The sequence below is a fragment of the Dipodomys ordii genome, unplaced genomic scaffold, assembly GCF_000151885.1.
Source record: "Dipodomys ordii isolate 6190 unplaced genomic scaffold, Dord_2.0 Scaffold117, whole genome shotgun sequence".
NCBI classification, from domain to species: domain Eukaryota; kingdom Metazoa; phylum Chordata; class Mammalia; order Rodentia; family Heteromyidae; genus Dipodomys; species Dipodomys ordii.
In genome coordinates this window covers 2,477,795-2,497,241 of record NW_012267333.1, presented here as the reverse complement: position 1 = coordinate 2,497,241, position 19,447 = coordinate 2,477,795, and the positions used below count along the sequence as shown (strand labels likewise).

The 19,447-nt window shown below is 41.5% G+C and overlaps 2 protein-coding genes across 2 annotated transcripts; both read right to left on the bottom strand.

The window, feature by feature from the left end:
- Positions 1-2,644: 2,644 nt before the first annotated feature.
- LOC105995297 (olfactory receptor 4D11) lies at positions 2,645-3,586 on the bottom strand. Its single transcript, XM_013029005.1, has one exon. It carries the CDS (start codon positions 3,584-3,586, stop codon positions 2,645-2,647), a length of 942 nt encoding a protein of 313 aa, XP_012884459.1.
- An 11,106-nt stretch (positions 3,587-14,692) lies between these two features.
- Positions 14,693-15,634, bottom strand: LOC105995296 (olfactory receptor 4D11-like). Its single transcript, XM_013029004.1, has one exon. The coding sequence runs from the start codon at positions 15,632-15,634 to the stop codon at positions 14,693-14,695; it is 942 nt and encodes a 313-aa protein (XP_012884458.1).
- Positions 15,635-19,447: the final 3,813 nt, after the last annotated feature.

Sequence of the window (19,447 nt, the reverse complement as noted above, 5' to 3'; positions counted from 1 at the left end):
ATAGATAGATAGATAGATAGATATGGAATTTTATGCAGCCATCAGGAAGAATAAAATTAGCCATTTGCAGGGAAATAGGTGAATCTGGAAAAATATATTGAGCAAAGTAATAAAGTAATCCAGACCCAGAAAGACAAAAGGCACTTTTCCTCTAATAAGTGGATATTAAACCAACAGCTTCCCATGTAAACGTACACAAAGGCATATGTGTATATATATGCATATATAGTGTGTGTGTATATATACACATACATATATACATACATATTGGGTTTTGCTATGTAGTTTTGATTTGCATGTCCCGCACAGCTAAGGAAGCTGGCCATTTCTTCATGTATTTATGCAATCATACTTCTTCTTTGGGGAACTGTTTTAATTAATTTGCCCATTTATTGATTGGACTGTGTTTGTTTACATTTATTATTGAGCTATTTATAAATTCTGAAAGTTAATTCCTTGTCAGGCGAATATCTGCCGGAGCTCCCATGCTAGAAGTTGTTTCATCAATCTGTCACCTTTGATGCAAAGAAGCCTTTTAATTTGATGCAACCCTATTTGTCAGTACTTGCTCTGATTTCCTGAGCTATGAAGACAGTTGCTGCCTATGCCTATGTTTACAAGTATTTCCCCAATGTACTCCTGTAGTGATTCAAGTTTTAGATCTTACCTTAAGGTCTTTGATCTGTTTTGAATTAGTTGCCCCTGTCACACAGGATAAGAGGCAAGGATTTAATGTCAGTTTAAAATTTAGATATCCAGTTTTCTCAGCATCATTTTGTTGGAGATGCTGTCTTTTCTCTACAAACAGACAAGGGATGCTAGGGAAAAAACAAAGGAGGGGGTAACAATGCTCGATAGGAAATGTACTCATTACCTTACTCATGTAACTGTAACCCCTCTGTACAGTATCTTTACAATAAAAATAAATATTAAAAAATAAAAACAGACATAGGATTCAAAGAATCAAATAGAAAAATGAAATCGAATTATAGAATAGAAAGCATAAGGTGGAATAATACCAGTAAAGAGCTTACATAACTAGAACCATCTGATTTTTTTTGTCAGTTATAGGGCTTGAACGCAGGGCCCAGGTACAAGGCTAGCACTCTACCATCTTGAGCCACAACTCCACTTCCAGTTTTTGAGTGGTTAATTGGAGATAAGTCTCACAGGGACTTTTCTTCCTGGGCTGGTTTTGAACCATGATCCTCAGATCTCAGCCTCCTGAGTAGCTAGGATTACAAACATTAGCCACCAGTTTCCAGTCTGCCATCTGATCTTTGTACCGTTTTTTCTAGAACCTCCTTACAGTGGTCCCACTGCTGTTTCCTGTACTTTCTGGGCACATCTCAGGGTTTGTATGTCTGTATTGTAAACTAAGATTTATACCTCAACAGAAACAGTTCGTTTTAACAAATTTGAAATCTAGGCTCTACCATTATAAATGGGAAAAGCACTACCATAATAAATACACCATATAAATAGCACGAATAAGTAAAAGTTCAAGGTGACACATTAGGTGAAGTAGTTCACTTTCTTGCAGCATTCAAGCAGACGGATGAATCGTCAGAAGCAGTTTCATAGATTTCTGTTACTTTAGAAAGCCCTGCTCTTGGAGAATAAAAATAAATGTCTTCATTTCTTCTGCCTATTTCTTTTTTCTTCTTTCTGTTTTGCATTTTTTGAGATGATTGCTTACTATGTTTTCCAAGCCTGTCTTGGACTCATGAGCTCAAGAAGTCATCCTGCATTGGGCACCTGAGTAGCAGGGACTATCAGTGTGTCTTACTGCACATAGCTCTTCTCCAGAACATAGCCTTATTTGAAGAACAGAAGTCAGCGAGAGGAAATATACACTCACTGAGCATTTCAATTTAAAAAATTTTAGTAGTATTTACAATATTGCACTTGTGTCAGGGGCTATGAATAGGATAAGAAATAAAACATTATTCTTCTCAAGAATGCAGGAGAAAAGGAAAACTCAAACGAGGCCCAAGTACTTGTTAGATCTAAGCCCAGAGGAGTGCTAATGGAAGATACTAGAAGGGTGGCCAAGAGGCCTGGATTTCACAGGAAACTCAGGGAAAGATCTTCTTACTCAAGGTGACAAAGTTCATACCGTGGGGTCCATGTCCCACTGAAGCAGTCTTAACCCAAGGCCAAGTTCCCAACCAACAGAGTCGGGGATTGAGCTTTACTGTCCTCAGGGGACAGTTATTTAATTTACTCATATTGAGTAAATCAATCAGAAGAGGAACTTAATTTGTGTGTGATTCTTTCATCAGAGATAAATTATTAAAGACACCACAGAGTCTGAAGTTTAAATGATGTTATGTTTCTAATAAAACCTAATACCCTCTCTCTTCACTGTGCAGCAATGTAGCAGGATTTCTATTCAGTTTCTTTCATTTCCCTTTTAGGCTAGAATGCAAAAGTAATATAAATTGCTGCTGCAAATAACTCTAGTTCCTTTCTTTACTCTCCAACATAACACTTAGCTTTTCACTTTGATAACATGCTTATTTCATGACATTAAAGTCCTGTGTATTTTATTAGAAGCAGATCAAACCATTGCAAATCAGTTACGACTTACTTAACGGTTACTTAATGTGCAAATATTTCCAAAGGTGGCAATAAAAGGGAGCTACTGATCTCTTCCATCAGAAGGCCCAAGTCTCCTCCTGAGCCTCTTCATGGCTGATTTCATCTCCTGGTTCCTCAGAGTGTAGATCAAGGGGTTCAGCAGAGGGGAGATGACAGTGAAGGTGACAGAGATGGTCTTGTCGGTGGGGAGGGCGGTGAAGGGCCGGGCATACACATAGATGCACGGCACAAAATGCAGGGTCACCACGGTGATGTGGGAGGTGCAGGTGGAGATGGCTTTCCTCCTCCCCTCTCCTGTGTGAGACCTCAGCATTGTCAAGATGACGGTGTAGGACACCAGCAGGAAGATAAACCACAGGGTGGTGAGCATGCCATTGTTGGAGATCATCAGGATCTCCAGAAGAAAGGTATCCGTGCAGGCAAGTTTGAGCACCTGGGGGACATCACAGTAGAAAGTGTCCAGAACGTTGGGCCCACAGAAGGGCAGTGGGAGCAGGAGGGATATCTGCACGATGGAGTGGACAAAGCCCCCCACCCAGGAGGCCGCGATGAGGGCTGTGCAGCGCCCCCTGCTCATGATGCTCACGTAGTGCAGCGGCTTGGAGATGGCTATGTAGCGATCCAAGGCCATCACCGACAGAGAGAAAATGTCTGCCCCACCAAGCAGGTGGAAGAAGAACATCTGAGTCATGCAGTTTGCATAGGAGATGGTCTTTCTCTTTGACATAAGGTCCACTAAGACCTTCGGAGCAGTGATGGAGGAGAAGCAGATATCGAGGACCGCTAGGTTCCGGAGCAAGAAGTACATGGGGGTGTGAAGGCGAGAGTCCCAGGTCACCGTGACCATGATGAGCAGGTTTCCCAGGAGAGTTGTTACATACACACAACCCAAGAAAAGAAATAAGACCAAGCTCAGGTCTTGGGATTGAGTAAGTCCTAGAAATACAAACTCTTTTATTCTGGTTTCATTTCCCAACTCCATTGAGTCTTGTTTCCCCTTTCTGGTGCATCTTAGGGAAGAAATTGAGAATGTTATTGTTTAAATGTTACGCTTCCTTTATTTGTAGAGTCAAGGGTTAGGTCTGAAAACTCCTGAGATATCGTCACCACGTGGGTTGCTCTTCCAAATTCATTACAAATGTATCTCAAGCTCTATCTTGATTTTGGATGGGTATTTTATTTTTGTTTTTTGTTTCTTGAAGCCAAAGAGGACCAGGTTTCTATCAGCAATTGATCACTAATAATTTACTTTTGAGTTCTGGATAAATACAATTATTCTAAAGGATGATGTTAACTATTTTACATATGAACTGATTTTGTCTGATATAGATGCTCTCGCTAGAGACATTAAGGTACAGAAACTAGGGACTCTAATATCAGAGTTTGTAATAAATTTTTATCATTAAAAAAAACTGCTCATGGGGCTGGGAAGGTGGCTCAGTGGTAGAGTGTTTGCCTCGCATGCATGAGGCCCTGGGTTCGATTCCTCAGCACCACATAAGCAGAAAAGGCCAGAAGTGGTGCTGTGGCTCAAGTGGTAGAGTGCTAGCCTTGAGCTGAAGAGCTGAGGGACAGCGCCCAGGCCCAGAGTTCAGGTCCCACAACCAACCTCTTCCCCCCAAAAAAACTGCTCATGCACAAAGGCAATTGATTTTCAAAAAGAAAACTTCAACATTACAAATAAGAAAAAGCATGTCATCTCTTACAAATTAAAACAAAACAAAGGCAAAATGTCATCTTATTACTCATTCATGCATTTAATTATTCTGTTCTCTGGAAATTGCAAATGTTTTAGAAAATGGATAAAATGAGGATCTAAGTTTTAAGTATATGAGATGAACAGAGGTGGATGATAATATTCAGAGATGCATTTTTTATAGCACAACAATAAAAAAGGGGGGTTGTTTTCATGTGACTACAACAGTGTCTATCTGGTATAATGAGAACACTTTGTACTTCATAGAGATTTTTTTAATGCCAGTACTGGGGCTTGAACTCAGGACCTACATGCTGTCCTTTAGCTTTCTGCTCAAGGCTAGTACCCTATGACTCGAGCCACAACTCCATTTCTGGCTTTTGGTGGTTAATTGGTGATAAAAAACTTTCAGCCACCTGAGTAGTTGGGATTGTATGTGAGAGCTCATGTATGCTTTCTGAAATGCTTTTTGTCATTAAATAACAGTTTGTATTTTCTAGAATTTTCTGTAGGTGGAATCCAGTTTTATGCACTGTCTTCTTGTCTGACTTCTCTGATTCATGAAATTCATTCATGGTTTTTATGTATTGTTGTCTTTCTCCTTTAAGTCATGTGACTATAGCATAGTTCGCTCATTCCCTTGTTGAACATCTGGATTATTTCTAGTTTTTTGACTACTACATATAAAGCTACTATGAAAATCCACAAATAGATCCTTATGAGGAGATCTACATTTTTCTTGGGTAAATTATCTATGAGTGCATGGCTATAACTCTTACAGTTTATTAAGAAAAAAATCTAATTTCTAAAAGGAACAAATATTCTGACAGATGCTTCAACCAAAAAAAATCAACATAGAAAATAAGCATATCAAAAGATCCTCAATGCTGTTTAAGTAAAACCATAGTATAAATTAAGAGCAAAATGGTAGAATTTACCAGAATAGCTAATATAAGAAGCTAACACGGCAGGACTTGGCAAAGAAAGGAACTGGAACACTGGCAGGCATGTAAAATGGCCAAACAGTTGGGCGATTCCCTAAAATGTTAAACTTGTACTTTACCTCACAACAGTGCTTCCTGTCAGTTCCTTCCTTTTCGTCATGAACTTGAGAACTTGGTCTGCATTTCTTTCTTCTTTATTGATTTGCCTTTTCTTCTCCTGATTAGAAACCCAAGGACAAAAATTGCTTTATTCCTATTTTGGGGATTTGCCTTTTCTGTTCCTCATTTTTTTCCCTATTCATCCAAAATATACTCAACATAAAGACCAAAAACCAAGGTATCAAGAGGTGTCTTTCCTTAGGGACAGTAAGAGTCCTGGTGAATGCTGGCACCGTGTTGCCAGACTGAGCATTTGCTGGTCATGCTCACTTAATCTAATTATTTCACCCCTTTGGTCTCGGTCTCTGAATTTGCCATTTGGAGAAAATAGCATCTTCATATACTTACGTAGTTAGGATTCAACTGCTATACTGTGTAAAGTATTAGTCCTTGAAGCATGGCTTTATTTGTAATGTGTGGGTGAACAGGTGCTATCTTTAAAGGAAAACTCTGGATCACACACACACACACACACACACACACACACACACACACAGCTTCTTCAACTGCACAGACACTATTTTAGAGGAACTGCCTACTTCCCAGAATAGGTATTCTAAAACAAGCTCATAATAACCTACTGTTTTGAGGAAAACAACATCGATCAAGAGGGCGGGACCCAGATGAGCAAGGATGAAAGCGCAGGTTGACTCTCGCTTCCTGTCTGCCATTCTCTGAGCAGACTAAACCTGCTCGGTGTCACATCTGTGCATCAACAGCCATCCAGGTTCAAAGCCTGGATTTGCCTGTTTGCAATGGGTGATTCAAACAAGTGTGTGCCCTCATCACGTCTATACTAATACCCAACTCATGGGGAAGTTATAAAAATCAGATGAATTAGCATAGGCAATAGTCGCTGCCTGCAGGCTAGTTGGCTGTGATGAGTGAGAGCCCTGTTGGATGACCTTAACAGTGGAGGGAACTGAATGGGAGCTGAGCCATCAACCCCGGCTGACTTAAAGACAGAGGAAATTATCACCAAAACCCACCATCTCAGGATCATTACTGGACATTTTGAAGAGAATAGGCTTAGTTAGGAAAATGGCTTTGGTTTCATGTACACAGCACCTGAGGTTTGTACAGCAGGGTAGAATGTGAGCAGTATCGCAGATCCTGTGCTCAGAAAACACTCTTTTAAAACATATCATCAGTTAGCAGGTGTAGATGGTACTTCAGTGCGGTTCTAGGTTACTTGAGAAAAAGAAAAGAAAAAAATCTAAACACAGTGGGAATTTTTTTAATAAAATATTTACACATCACTCTCAAGAAAATGAAAATCTGAGTGATCATTCACTAAGAAGCTCAGAAAAGCAGCACACAGGAAGCCCTATGCATGTTCAGGCCACACAAGAATGGGAAGAAAGGATGCTCTGGTTCTAGCAGACCACTTGAATGTGTAAAAGTTCCTCCCATATGGGAAGAAGTTTGGCGCAAAAGCAAATTTGAACATGAGCACCTTGGATGGTACAGGGAAGAAATAATCGTTACATATTTTTACTTTCTGGCAAATCTTAAAGAAGGGTATGTAGGCATTCGTCATTCAACTTTTCTGAGAGTTTGCAATATTGCAGTTTTTTCCTCTCCAGGATTAAATTTAGGATATGAATTACTTCTGTAGATTTAAGTCTGAGGAGATCCATCTGGATAGAGGAAAAAAATGGGTCAGACAAAAAAAAATCTCTTCTTTGGCATTGTATGCTCTATCATGTTGACCAATTTTTTAGTCCCAGAACAAGTATGAAGATCATCAGGGAGAACAGAGTGGAAATAGCGCAACAATCCTCAACCCAAAAATTTATTCAAAATAAAATAACAGATTGAAAGAAAAGAAAAGCTCTTTTTGTACAATATAAATGTAAGACAGTGGCTCACACCTATAATCCTAGCTACTCAGGAAACTGAGATCTGATGATTGCAACTGAAGTCAGCCTGGGCAGGAAACTCCATGAGACTCTTATCTCCAATTGACCACACAAGGCCAGAAGGAAAGCTGTGGCTCAAGTGGTAGAGGGCTGGTCTTGAACACAAAAGCTCAGCGACAGTGCCCAGATCCAGAGATCAAGCCCCAGGACCAGAAAAAAAAAATGTTTTTTAAATCCCAGAAAAGCAAAACTGCCTTTTCCCTCAATTCTAGACTGCCTCATGTAAGTGTCTTATCTCACAGACTGCTCTGTGTTAATATTTCTAACCTGTGCTGTCTGTCACAGAAATCCTCTCTGGAATGTAGAGGTGTACATGATGACATTACTGTATTCAAAAATGAAACACCACATGCAGCTTTCAAAATATCTCTAATTGTTCTCTCTTGTGCATAGACAACAGACACCAGAGGCACACACACACACACACACACACACACACACACACACACACACACTTGCAGCCCTAAAACCCTCACCTAAATCGGCTCCCTGCGTTCCATGCTCTCACATCCTGGCATGTACCTGAACCTGGCCAATCACTTGGCTTCACCACGTTCAGTTTGCACCTGCTGACTTCAGTGCTTTCTCTTCTTTCTTGCTCTGACTAGAGGCAGACTCCAGGAATAATCTTTTCTTGACTCTTCCACATGGATTCAAGGTGTCTTATCACATTTCCCAATTTTTTTTCTTAGTCCCTGGACAAGTGTGCAAATCATCAGAGAGATGGTAATGGGTATGACGGTGGAAAAGTTCTGCTGAGGGCGATGTTGTTTCAGTGGGAGCAATCAAGAAGAAACCCAGGCAGGAACACCTAGGAATTCATGTTCTGTCTAGTGTCCAGAATGTTCTAGAAGGACCTGAAAAAGGGAGGGCCTCTCATTCTCTGGATTCAGTAGGAAGAGAGGTTTTGTTAAAATACGTCCAGTTGTACTCCTTGGAGTCCTGTATTCTAGTTCCATGTCTTGTCAGCTGACACAAAGAGAACTGAACCTGTTAAGGGCTATGGAAGTTTCCAAGAAGGTCCATTCCTCCCCATAGCTCAACACTGTACGTGCAAGAGAATCTCCTATCTGGGAAGAAGTTGAAGGGAAAAGAAGAAGAAAAAGGACAGCTCACACTAATACATTAAGTAACAGGAAGCAAGCCGTCCAGAGGGTTGCACTTGATTTCAATCGATAGCCAGCCACCATGCCTGACCCTCTTTTAAGATCTGCAGTTTTAAGGCCCTGAAAACTGAATATCATTGGCAATGGTAGCTCTCTGCTTCTGTCTGGGATGGTCCAACCGGAAGAAGAGCGTGTATTTTCTTCTCCTTCCTGTCATCTCAGCCTTGAGACAGCATGATTCTACTTCCTTCTGCAAGCAGAAATCTCCTCCAGTTTCATGACAACTCCAGTCTCAATGGCTTCCCTCCAGCTGCAGCTAGTATGTTCTGCTGCAATTTCGTGTATCCAGTTCTGTCCCTAACAAAGATTATGAAACACAACAGGCTTCGTTTGCAGCACTAGTCTTATGACTGTTACCATTCAGAACCACTCAGCTGCGCTATGTAAGGACTGACTTCATCCTGGCTCAACTTAATAAATGACAGACACTCTTTTCAAAATGACAGACAATGCTGGACTCCAGTGGCTCACCCCTGTAATCCTAGCTACCCAGGAGGTTGAGATCTGAGGATTATGGTTTGAAGGCAACCCAGTACATGAGACTCCTATTGCCAATGAACCATCCAAAAAAGCCACAGTTGGAGCTGTGGCTCACGTGGTAGAGTGCCATCCTCCAACCACAAAAAAAAAAGCTAAGGGATAGTTCCTGGACCCTAAGTTCAAACCCTAATGTCGATACAAAAGAATGATGAACAAAATCTTTCTTAAAAAAAAACATCTTTTTACAAAACTAAGAACAATATTTATTGAGATTTCCCCAGGTACTTTTAACAAGGTAAACTTTTATTTGTTTTAATTCTTTTTTAATGATTTTTTATTACAAAAATACCATACAGAGAGGTTGCAGTTACATGAGCAAGGTAATGAATACATTTCTTTTCCAGCATTGTTGCCTCCTGCTTTGTTTTTCCCCTACCATCCCTGCCCTTCCAGCTCAAACTCAGGGCGACCGACTCACTAGGCAAGAGCTCTACCACTGAAGCCACACCTCCAGCCCTTTGGCTCTTATTTGTATTGCAGAAAGGAGCTTGTGGGTTTTGCCTGGGTTGGCATCAGACTCAGATCTTCCCACCACCACCTCCTGAGCAACTGTGGTTACAGTCATATACTACTGTACTTACCTACTTTAATGTCTTTATTGAGGTAAATTGATCATACAAAGCAAAGGGGTTTCGTTGTAACATCTCCAAACATGGATAAAATCCACTTTGATAATATTCACCTTTTCTAACTCCCTTTCTTCTTCCCTTTCCCCTTTGCCCTTCCCCTTGATGCCCCTGGCAGCAGCCCCTCTTTTCTTGCTCTTTCTTATCTCTCTGTTCACATCTTTTTGGTTTTGTTTTGGGGGGGGGGTTGTCAGTCATGGGCTTGAACTCTGGGCCCAGGTGCTGTCCCTGAGCTCTTCAGTTCAAGGCTAAAGCTTGAGCCACAGCGCCACTTCCGGTTTTCTGGTCATTTATTGGAGATAAGGGTCTCATGGATTTCCTGCCCAGACTGGCTTTGAACCTCCATCCTCAGCTCTCAGCCTCCTACGTAGCTAGGATTACAGGCATGAGCAACAGGCACCCAGCTGGGGTTTTTTTGTGGTTTTTTTGATAAATCTGTTGGTGAGAGTGGGATATTGAAGTTACTTTTATTGTGTTGGGTCTATCTGTTCCTTTGTGCCCATTATGTTGTACTGATAGTTGTGTGTGCTGACCCTTGATGCATCTATGTTTATAATTGTTATACCCCCTTGATAACTACTCCCTTTATCAATAGGAAGTGACCTTGATTGTTCTGATTAGTTTTGTTTTGAAGTCTGCTTTGTCACATACGAGTGTAGTTAGTCTTCTCCATTACTTTCAGGTTCTATCGAGTTCAGGAGACTTGGGGCTGGGGGGATGGTTCTCTGAAGTGGAACAGGAACTTGAACTCAGGATCTTGTGCCTGCAAGCCAAGCCTGTTCCCACTTGAGTCACACTCCAGCCCTTTTTGCTTTTCTTTTTCAGTGAGGGTCTTGGGATTTTTGCTTGCATCTGATCTTGGACCACAACTCACTTTACTACCCAATAACCTGGGATTATAGACATGTGCCAAATACCAGATTGGTCTTTTGAGGTAAGAACTCACTTTTGGCTTGAGCTGGCCTCAAACCGTAATCCTTCTCTCTCTCTGTTTCCAAGGAAGCGAGGATACAGGCATGCACTACCATGCCTGTCCGAGCTCATCTATTAGCCCATCCTGTCTTACTCTTCTTGTGTAGGGTTCCTTTAAGTATCTTCTGAAGTACTAACTTAGTGGACAGGAATTTCTTTGCTTGTATTTATCATGGATTTTTTTTATTTCTCCTTTAAAGCCCATACTTTAGATTTCCTTAGTTTTTAACTTAGTGTCCTTTTTCTGTCTTAGAATCCCATCTAAGATGCCACATTACACCTGTCATGTCTCCTTGAATGCCTCTAAATTTGCTTTAGATGACATTGGCATCTGCTCAGGTGTTATAAAACACCTATAAAGAATTCTATAAAGAATGTTTCTCAACTATTCTCAGGACTTTTCTCAGGGTCAGACAGAGGTTGCAGGTCTTTGGGAGAAGGGATGCAGAGCGAAAGTGTCATTTGCACCACATCATCTCAAAGAGCAAATTCCATGAATGCCACTAATCAATGATACAAATTAGCTTGGAACACCAGCCTGGCGTAGTATTGTTCTTCAGGTTCGCCCTTTCTTCATTTTTGTATGTAAACTTCAGGCCGGGGTCGAGATTACTGTTCATAACTTACTCATAAGTAGTTGGAACTTGATGGTAGAGAATCTACAAAAATTATTTAGAATCCCTCTATGTGTGAGACTCCATTATGCTCTAGTTATTTATATGCTCAACCATTTATTTGTATCAGTATGGACACATGGGTATTGTATACATTAGGTAATGATCTGACACTGAATAATATTTTTTGAGGCTTGGGTTGTGTGTGCTTATGCCTTTGGGAGGCATTTAGCCATCTCTTGAGATCCATTGTTTTGTTTGTTACTTCCTTTAAGGAAGTAACAAGATGCTCCAGGTTTATGTTTTATATATTCCCTGACCTAGACCTGCTATTAGTCACTTCTCCAAGGAACTCTGGTTCTTTTCTTTTCTTTTCTTTTGGGGTCCGGTTGTGGGGCCAGAACTCTGGGCCTGGGCACTGTCCCTCAGCTCTTCAGCTCAAGGCTAACGCTCTACCACTTGAGCCACAGCACCACTTCCGGCTTTTTTCTTTTTGCTTATGTGGTGCTGAGGAATTGAACCCAGGGCCTCATGCATGCAAGGCAAGCGCTCTACCACTGAGCCAGCTTCCCAGCTCACTCTGTTTCTTTTCTAATAGCTTTTGTTTATTTACCTTAATAACCTTTAGTAGCTTTTATTTGTTATTTATTGTCTATTTGGGATGGTCCAGCCAGCTAGACATAATAAATGATAAAAAATAAAAACAAAATAATATACTCTTTACCACTTCGATCAATCACTTCTAGGCACACCACTTATTAATAAGTAAAAAAAGTAAACTTTATTATTTTCTTCAATGAAAATTGTTTTTGAGAGAGGGTCTTTTATGTGATTTCCATTTGACTCCATTCTCTTTTTTATTTTAATTTCATTGTCAAGGTCATGTACAGAGGGGTTACAGTTACATAAGTAGTGAGTACATTTCTTGTCCAACTTGTTACCCCCCTCCCTAATTTTTCTCCTTTCCCTCCTCCTCCAATCCCCCCCCCAAGTTAAACAGATCATTTCTAACATATGGTCTTGTGAGTTTAGCTGTTACATTAGATCCCCTTTGTCCCTGGTCTCACCATTTGAAACAGGGTCTTTCTATATAACTCAACTGACCCACAACATACAAACCTTCTGTAACAGCCTCTTAAATGCTGGAATTAAAGGGGTAAAACACAAATTTTACTGTTGTTTTTTTTTAATCTGTTCCTTCCCAGTTTTGATTACATGATTGCTTTCTAGGAAGTCTGAGTTCTTAAGGAAATTCTACAGCCATAAATTTCTACAATATGATCAAGTAAGGTTAACATCTGACTTTCTTGGGAAATAACATTGCTACGTTGAGGGAAATTGCCAACAACTGCCTCGGGCAATTGCAGTTTCAATTTAATTCAATGTGAATTCCTGATGTGTGACACAGAAATATTGACATCAGATCAGAGGGAGTCATGTCACCAGAATGAAGAAGCTCTCAGTGGGCTGATGACCTGGATCATTCGGTTCTCATAAGCTATATAGGCAGCCACACTCAAAAGATATAAAGTGCTCCCAAAAACATAAACATCAAAGCAAACCAAAACTGCTTTCAAGAATAGCTGGCCGGGCTGGGAAGGTGGCTCAGTAGTAGAGCGCTTGCCTTGCATGCTTGAGGTCCTGGGTTCGATTCCTCAGCACCACATAAGCAGAAAAAGCTGGAAGTGGCGCTGTGGCTTAAGTGGTAGGGGGCTCGCCTTGAGCTGAAGAGCTGAGGGACAGCGCCCAGGCCCAGAGTTCAGGCCCCACAACCGGACCCAAAAAAAAAAAAGAATAGCTGGCCAAGATTCTGTCCCATTCTGTGGGCTATCTCTTAACTCTGTAAATTATTTCCTTTGCTGGGCAGAGGCTTTTAATTTATTGCAGTCCTAGTAGTTAATCTTTGCTCTTATTTTCCGACATATTGGATTCTATTCAGGAAATTTCTCTCTATGCCTATGAAATGGCATCCAAGAATCAGTAGACGGTAAAACCCCAAAACCACTGATAAACTGGGGTTTATCAGAATTTTATCTGAGCGAAGGAACAAAGCGCTGATGAGATCTTGGAGCACCCCCCGGGATATCAGCCAGTGCCATCTTTTAAGCAGTTTTGACCAGCAGGGGGCGGAGGCGGGAAGGCTTGAGCTTGCACAGTTGGGCTCCTTGTGCATTTTGACCAATGGTCACTCCAGAAGTTTTGTTTTTTTTTACAATTTCCGCCAGGGCCTTTAGCCTAAGGGCTGTCGACCGGAAGCTTGGAGAATGGAACACAAGATGGGAATGATGCATTTAGTTAGTAGCAGGAGCGATGTTACAGTTTGACTTTATAACCACAAAAACAAAGCTACAAAATCATCCACTATTGAAAAGCAGAGGCTTCTAACTTTTACATGGCCTAAATACCTCAATCAAATATTACCTTTTATTTTCAGACCACAACACCTATGACTTCGAAGATTTCCCCACTTTCAAAGTTTCAGGTCCTACCTTAAGGCCTTTGATGTCTTTCAAATTGATTTCATTTCTTCTTTTGTTGTTTTTGTTTTGTTTTGTTTTGTTTTTTGGAGGGGGGGAGTTTGCCAGTCATGGGGCCAGAACTTTGAGCCTGGGCGCTGTCCCTCAGCTCTTCAACTTAATTAAGCCTAGTGCTCTACCACTTGAGCCACAGCACCACTTCTGGCTTTTTCTGCTTATGTGGTGCTGAGGAATCAAATCCAGGGCCTCATGCATGCAAGGCAAGGGCTCTACCACTGAGCCACATTCCCAGCCTTCTTCTTTTTTTAAACAAGATGAGAGGCAGGGATTTAGATATCCAGTTTTCTCAGCACCATTTGTTGATGAGACTCTTTTCCAAAACCCACACACACACACACACACACACACACACACACTGGCAAGTTTGTCAAAGATCCGATGGTTGTAGTTGTAGACACTCATTTCTAGGTATGATTCTTCTTATCTTATTTTAGCCTTTCCTTCTATTCTATTAGATTTGGAATATAGCTCAGGTGAGAGTAATTTATTTAGGAGAATTCAGGGGGGAACTTATTGCCTATGATGTCTTCATTAGGCTGTGACTACATCGTGGCAGACATCCTAGAGTCCCCAAGCACAAGCTGTATGCAATACGAATGCAAGGCTTAGTCCCTCTCTCCTAAAGATGCAAGAACGTGGTAGAAATGTCTCTGGATTTTTTATTCAATTTTCTTTATTTCAACCAAGTTTGTAATGCAAAGACAGACCATAAACATCTCTACTGGTAACAATCTATTCCTTTATAGTCTTCTCTGACATGACACCTTTACTTTTATGACATGCTGGACTGGAATCTTTCAGGATATCTTTTCAGGATATATTCCAAAAGAAGCAGGTCATCGATTGCAAATCCACTAATAAATAGCATCTACTTGATGTGCCAGCATTTCCAAAGGTGGCAATAAAAGGGAGCTACTGATCTCTTCCATCAGAAGGCCCAAGTCTCCTCCTGAGCCTCTTCATGGCTGATTTCATCTCCTGGTTCCTCAGAGTGTAGATCAAGGGGTTCAGCAGAGGGGAGATGACAGTGAAGGTGACAGAGATGGTCTTGTCGGTGGGGAGGGCGGTGAAGGGCCGGGCATACACATAGATGCACGGCACAAAATGCAGGGTCACCACGGTGATGTGGGAGGTGCAGGTGGAGATGGCTTTCCTCCTCCCCTCTCCAGTGTGAGACCGCAGCATCATCAAGATGACGGTGTAGGACGCCAGCAGGAAGGTGAACCACAGGGTAGTGAGCATGCCATTGTTGGAGATCATCAGGATCTCCAGATGAAAGGTATCCGCGCAGGCAAGTTTGAGCACCTGGGGGACATCACAGTAGAAAGTGTCCAGAACGTTGGGCCCACAGAAGGGCAGTGGGAGCAGGAGGGAGATCTGCACGATGGAGTGGACAAAGCCCCCCACCCAGGAGGCCGCGATGAGGGCCGTGCAGCGCCCCCTGCTCATGATGCTCACGTAGTGCAGCGGCTTGGAGATGGCGATGTAGCGATCCAAGGCCATCACCGACAGAGAGAACACATCCACTCCCCCGATCAGGTGGAAGAAGAACATCTGAGCGAGGCAGCCGTCGAAGGAGATGGTCTTCCTCACCGAGAGGAGGTCTCTCAGCACCTTGGGGGCCGTGATGGAGGAGAAGCAGATGTCGGCAACAGACAAGTTGCGGAGCAAGAAGTACATGGGGGTGTGAAGGCGAGAGTCCCAGGTCACGGTGACCATGATGAGCAGGTTTCCCAGGAGAGTTGTTACATACACCAGCAGGAGGAAAAGGAATAAGAGCAAGCTCACCTCTTGACTCTGGCTCAGGCCAAGGAAAACAAGCTCTTTGACCCTGGTGCAGTTTTCCCTGGCCATGGGCGCATCCCCCTGCTTGCTGGTGGATTTCAGGATCTGTCTTATGAAGGAACTCTTATTTCTCTTGTTCTCCTGAGCACCTAGAACCCTTGTAAGATGCTTTCCTGAGTGGATGTAGTGTTTGCAATTTGTTGAGTGGTCCAAGTAAAATAGCATCACAAGCAGTTTTGTAATTAAATCAAGTTGTCACATGAGAAAACATTTCATAGTTCTTTTCCTTTCTTGTTGTCTTGTTTGTTCATTTATCTTTCTTTGGGAGGAGAAGGGAAGGTCACAGAAATGGAGGGACAGAGAGTAAACAAATGCAGCAGTGCTACTCACTACACACTACAATGAACATCAACTATACAACTTGGGGGATGAGAGGAAAACAACTGGGAGAGTGGGAGGAAAGGGTGGACATTGTCCAGAAAGAAATGTGCTCCTTACCTGACTTATGTAACTAACTTATGACTTTTATAATAACAATAATAATAAATAATTTTCTAAAACAATAGTTCTTTTCCTATAGAATTCTTCTGGAAAGGAAAACTTAGTATGTTTTCCTAAGTTGTAAGAGTTACATAGCATATTTTTAAAAGGTCAGTATACCAGGGGGAGGGGAGTTGGGAAGGGAAAAATTGGGAGAAAATAAGGGAAGAGGTGACACTGTTCAAAAAGAAATGTGCTCCTTACCTGACCTATGTACATCAATTTTACAATAAAAATTAATTTTAAAAATATATAAATCAGGGCTGGGAAGGTGGCTCAGTGGTAGAGCGCTTGCTTTGCATGCATGAGGCCCTGGGTTGGATTCTCCAGCACCACATAAGCAAAAAAAAAAAAAAGTCAAAAGTGGCGCTGTGGCTCAAGTGGTAGAGTGCTAGCCTTGAGCTGAAGGGCGCAGGGACAGTGCTCAAGCCCAGAGTTCAAGCCCCAGGACCTACCAAAAAAAGAAAGAAAAAAATACCTATATATAATATATACATATATACAGAATTGGATAAATAGGATGCTTTTGGTACAAAAATGTCCAAGTTACTAAAATTTTTGTTTGTATTCCCTTGATTAAGATTTCTTCATCATCTTTTTAGTTATGCTGTTTTGTGGGGAAATGATTCTGGCTTTGATAAAAGCATAGAGTGGAAACACCATCTGCAGCTTCTTATTTCTGCTATAACTGTTCCTGGTTTGCTATTATTATTGTTGTTGTTGTTATTATTTTCAATTTTTTTACACTTAATAAAAACACACTTGAATAAGTACCTATGGACTTTCAGAAATTAGAAAGATAATATTGTTTTCAAAATGGAGAACTTCTCTGCATGCCAGGAGGCAGCAGGATGTAGAACAGATCTGGCTATACTGGCCATTTGGGGTCACAGCTCTATATCCCCCATGTTTTACCATCATCTAGCTTATCAGTGGAGGCCTAGACTCAGTTCCGCATGATGTGGATAGTGCACGTTTGAACCAGCAAGGAGAAAGAAGAGCCTGACCTAAGGCTGATATAAACTTGGGAAACTATAGGACTGAAGAAGGGCATAGTTCTCCATGTCAGAACTAACTGGAGATCTGCTTTTTCCCCCTTTCCTGACTCTCTTTTCTGCTCCTGTCTCCACCATCAGTAGATCCATTTGGAGGTGACCTTCCCAATGCCCTCTGGAATCTTCACCCCTTAAGACACAAAGAGTCTTATGAATGGTTCTCCTCTCCTCAAAGGGAAAAATGGTTTTCAGTTCTTTCCTACGAATGAAGAACAATGATCAACAAAGAGATCTCATTTCTCCAGACTCACAACATCTGTAAACTGAAGATGTAACTCTATTCCATCCCAAAGCCCACATTCCATCTCCTTCAACATACAGTCATTGTTTAAGCATTGAATAATCAGAATGCTTTCTTTATCTCAGTAAGAGGATAAAGGTAGCAGAAACCAAGAAAAGGCTACGTTTAGAAAAAGCTACACACTTTTTCTTCACTTTAAGCATACAAGCATGAAGCAGAATATAATTTCTCTAAAAAGAATTCAAAGCCGGGAGCCTATAATCCTGGCTACTCAGGAGGCTGACATCTGAGATCGCAGTTCCAAGCCAGCCAGGGCAGGAAAGTCCCTGAAACTCTTATCTCCAATAAAGCACCAGAAAACTGGAAGTGGCGCTGTGGCTCAAGTGGTCGAGCACTAGCCTTGAGCTGAAGAGCTGAGGGACAGCAGCACTCAGACCCAGAAGTCAAGCCCCACAACTGACAAAAAAAAAAGAACTCAAAGCAACGTAGGTGATTGGCGGTTAACAGTGAACCTCTCAATATTGTCAAGCACATTACTACTTATAAAGCACTTTGTGCTTCAACCAAACAAGCTTCGATTTGTCTGGTGAGATGAATAACATACAATTCACAGGACTTTATACATGTTTTTATGTGTTCATAATGACAAGGGGGAAGGAATGCAGTTAAGAATCCAATGTGTTTCCTACAAAATCAAGAAAGGTGAGGTTAAGGGGTGGGTAGGGAGCAATGGGTAAGAATGTTGAAAGGGCATTTGCCAAGATGCGTTGTATTCATAAACTGCCTTGTTAAATGGCAACTCCTTTGTACAACTACTTAAAGATAATTTAAAAAAATAAACAACAATAAAAAAGCAGTCAGGAAGTTTTCAGATAAAACAGGAGCCAGCATAGATCAGCCCACACTCCTTTAGAGCTGCGGTGAGCTTGTACAGCAAAAATTGATGCTGAGAAAATGAAAGTCGATTCCTTGACATTAGAATCCAATGACATGTTGGAGCCTGCATGTATCAGAAAGTGGAACTGCATTCATTTAGTCAACGAATCTTCTTATTCTGTAATGCACACTTCCTAACCCTTAGGGCATGGTTGGTATTGCACTAGCACTAGCAATATACACACACGTTCAGCAAAGTTCTAGTCTCCAGCAGTTTTCAGTCTGCGGCACGGTACAAACGTCCAAGTGTATAAACACAAGTGAAGTATAGCGCTAATACCAACGTCAGAGCTAGAGCTAGGGTTAGTCTGGGCAAGTTTCTTATAGAGGTTAAAGTTTCATTCCATTTCATCAATTTCCCAGAAGCAGGAAAATGTAAAAAGGAAAGAATTCACACATGGCCATCCGTGATGAAAATAGCATAACCATATGGAGAACACTGGAAAATGCACCATGGTTGCCACAATGTGAGAAGATGTTTATTTCCCCTCAACTCTGATTCATGTATTCAGTAGCATATGTTAAAGGGTTTTCTAAAATGGAATGGAGAAATTTTATGGTCTTCCTCGACATTCTCTCTCTCGCTTTCTCTCTCTCTCTTCTCCCTCTTCCTCTCCCTCCCTCCCTCTCTCATTCTCCCTCCCTCCATCCCTCCTTCCCTCCCCACTTCTCTCTCTGCTGGTCCTGAGTCTTAAGGCTTGAATTCAAGGCCTGAACATTTTTACTAAAGGCTAATACTCTACTACTTTAACCATAGCTCCATTCCTGGATTTTTGGTGGTTAATTGGAGATAAGAGTCTCACAGACTCTCCTACATGGACTGTCTTTGAACTGTGATTCTCAACTCTCAGTCTCCTGAGTAGCTAGGATTCGGGGTGTGAGCCATCTGCACCCAGATCCTCTTTCTCTCTTTGAATGACACAACAGTGGGAGACACTGGTTTCACAAGAATAAGGGATGTTTATATAAGATGTGTTGAATCATTTTAAGTAACTTTTGTAATTACGATTATTTGTTCCGTCTTGTGCATAGACAATGAACCTTTATTACAATGCTTACATATCTACGGACAAATCAAGTCAATGGAAGTTCAGGATCCTATATTAAGTA

Bases quoted from the DNA above. Each gene is read 5' to 3' on its own strand.
- LOC105995297 (XM_013029005.1), bottom strand. From the start codon at position 3,586: ATGGAGTTGGGAAATGAAACCAGAATAAAAGAGTTTGTATTTCTAGGA.
- LOC105995296 (XM_013029004.1), bottom strand. From the start codon at position 15,634: ATGGCCAGGGAAAACTGCACCAGGGTCAAAGAGCTTGTTTTCCTTGGC.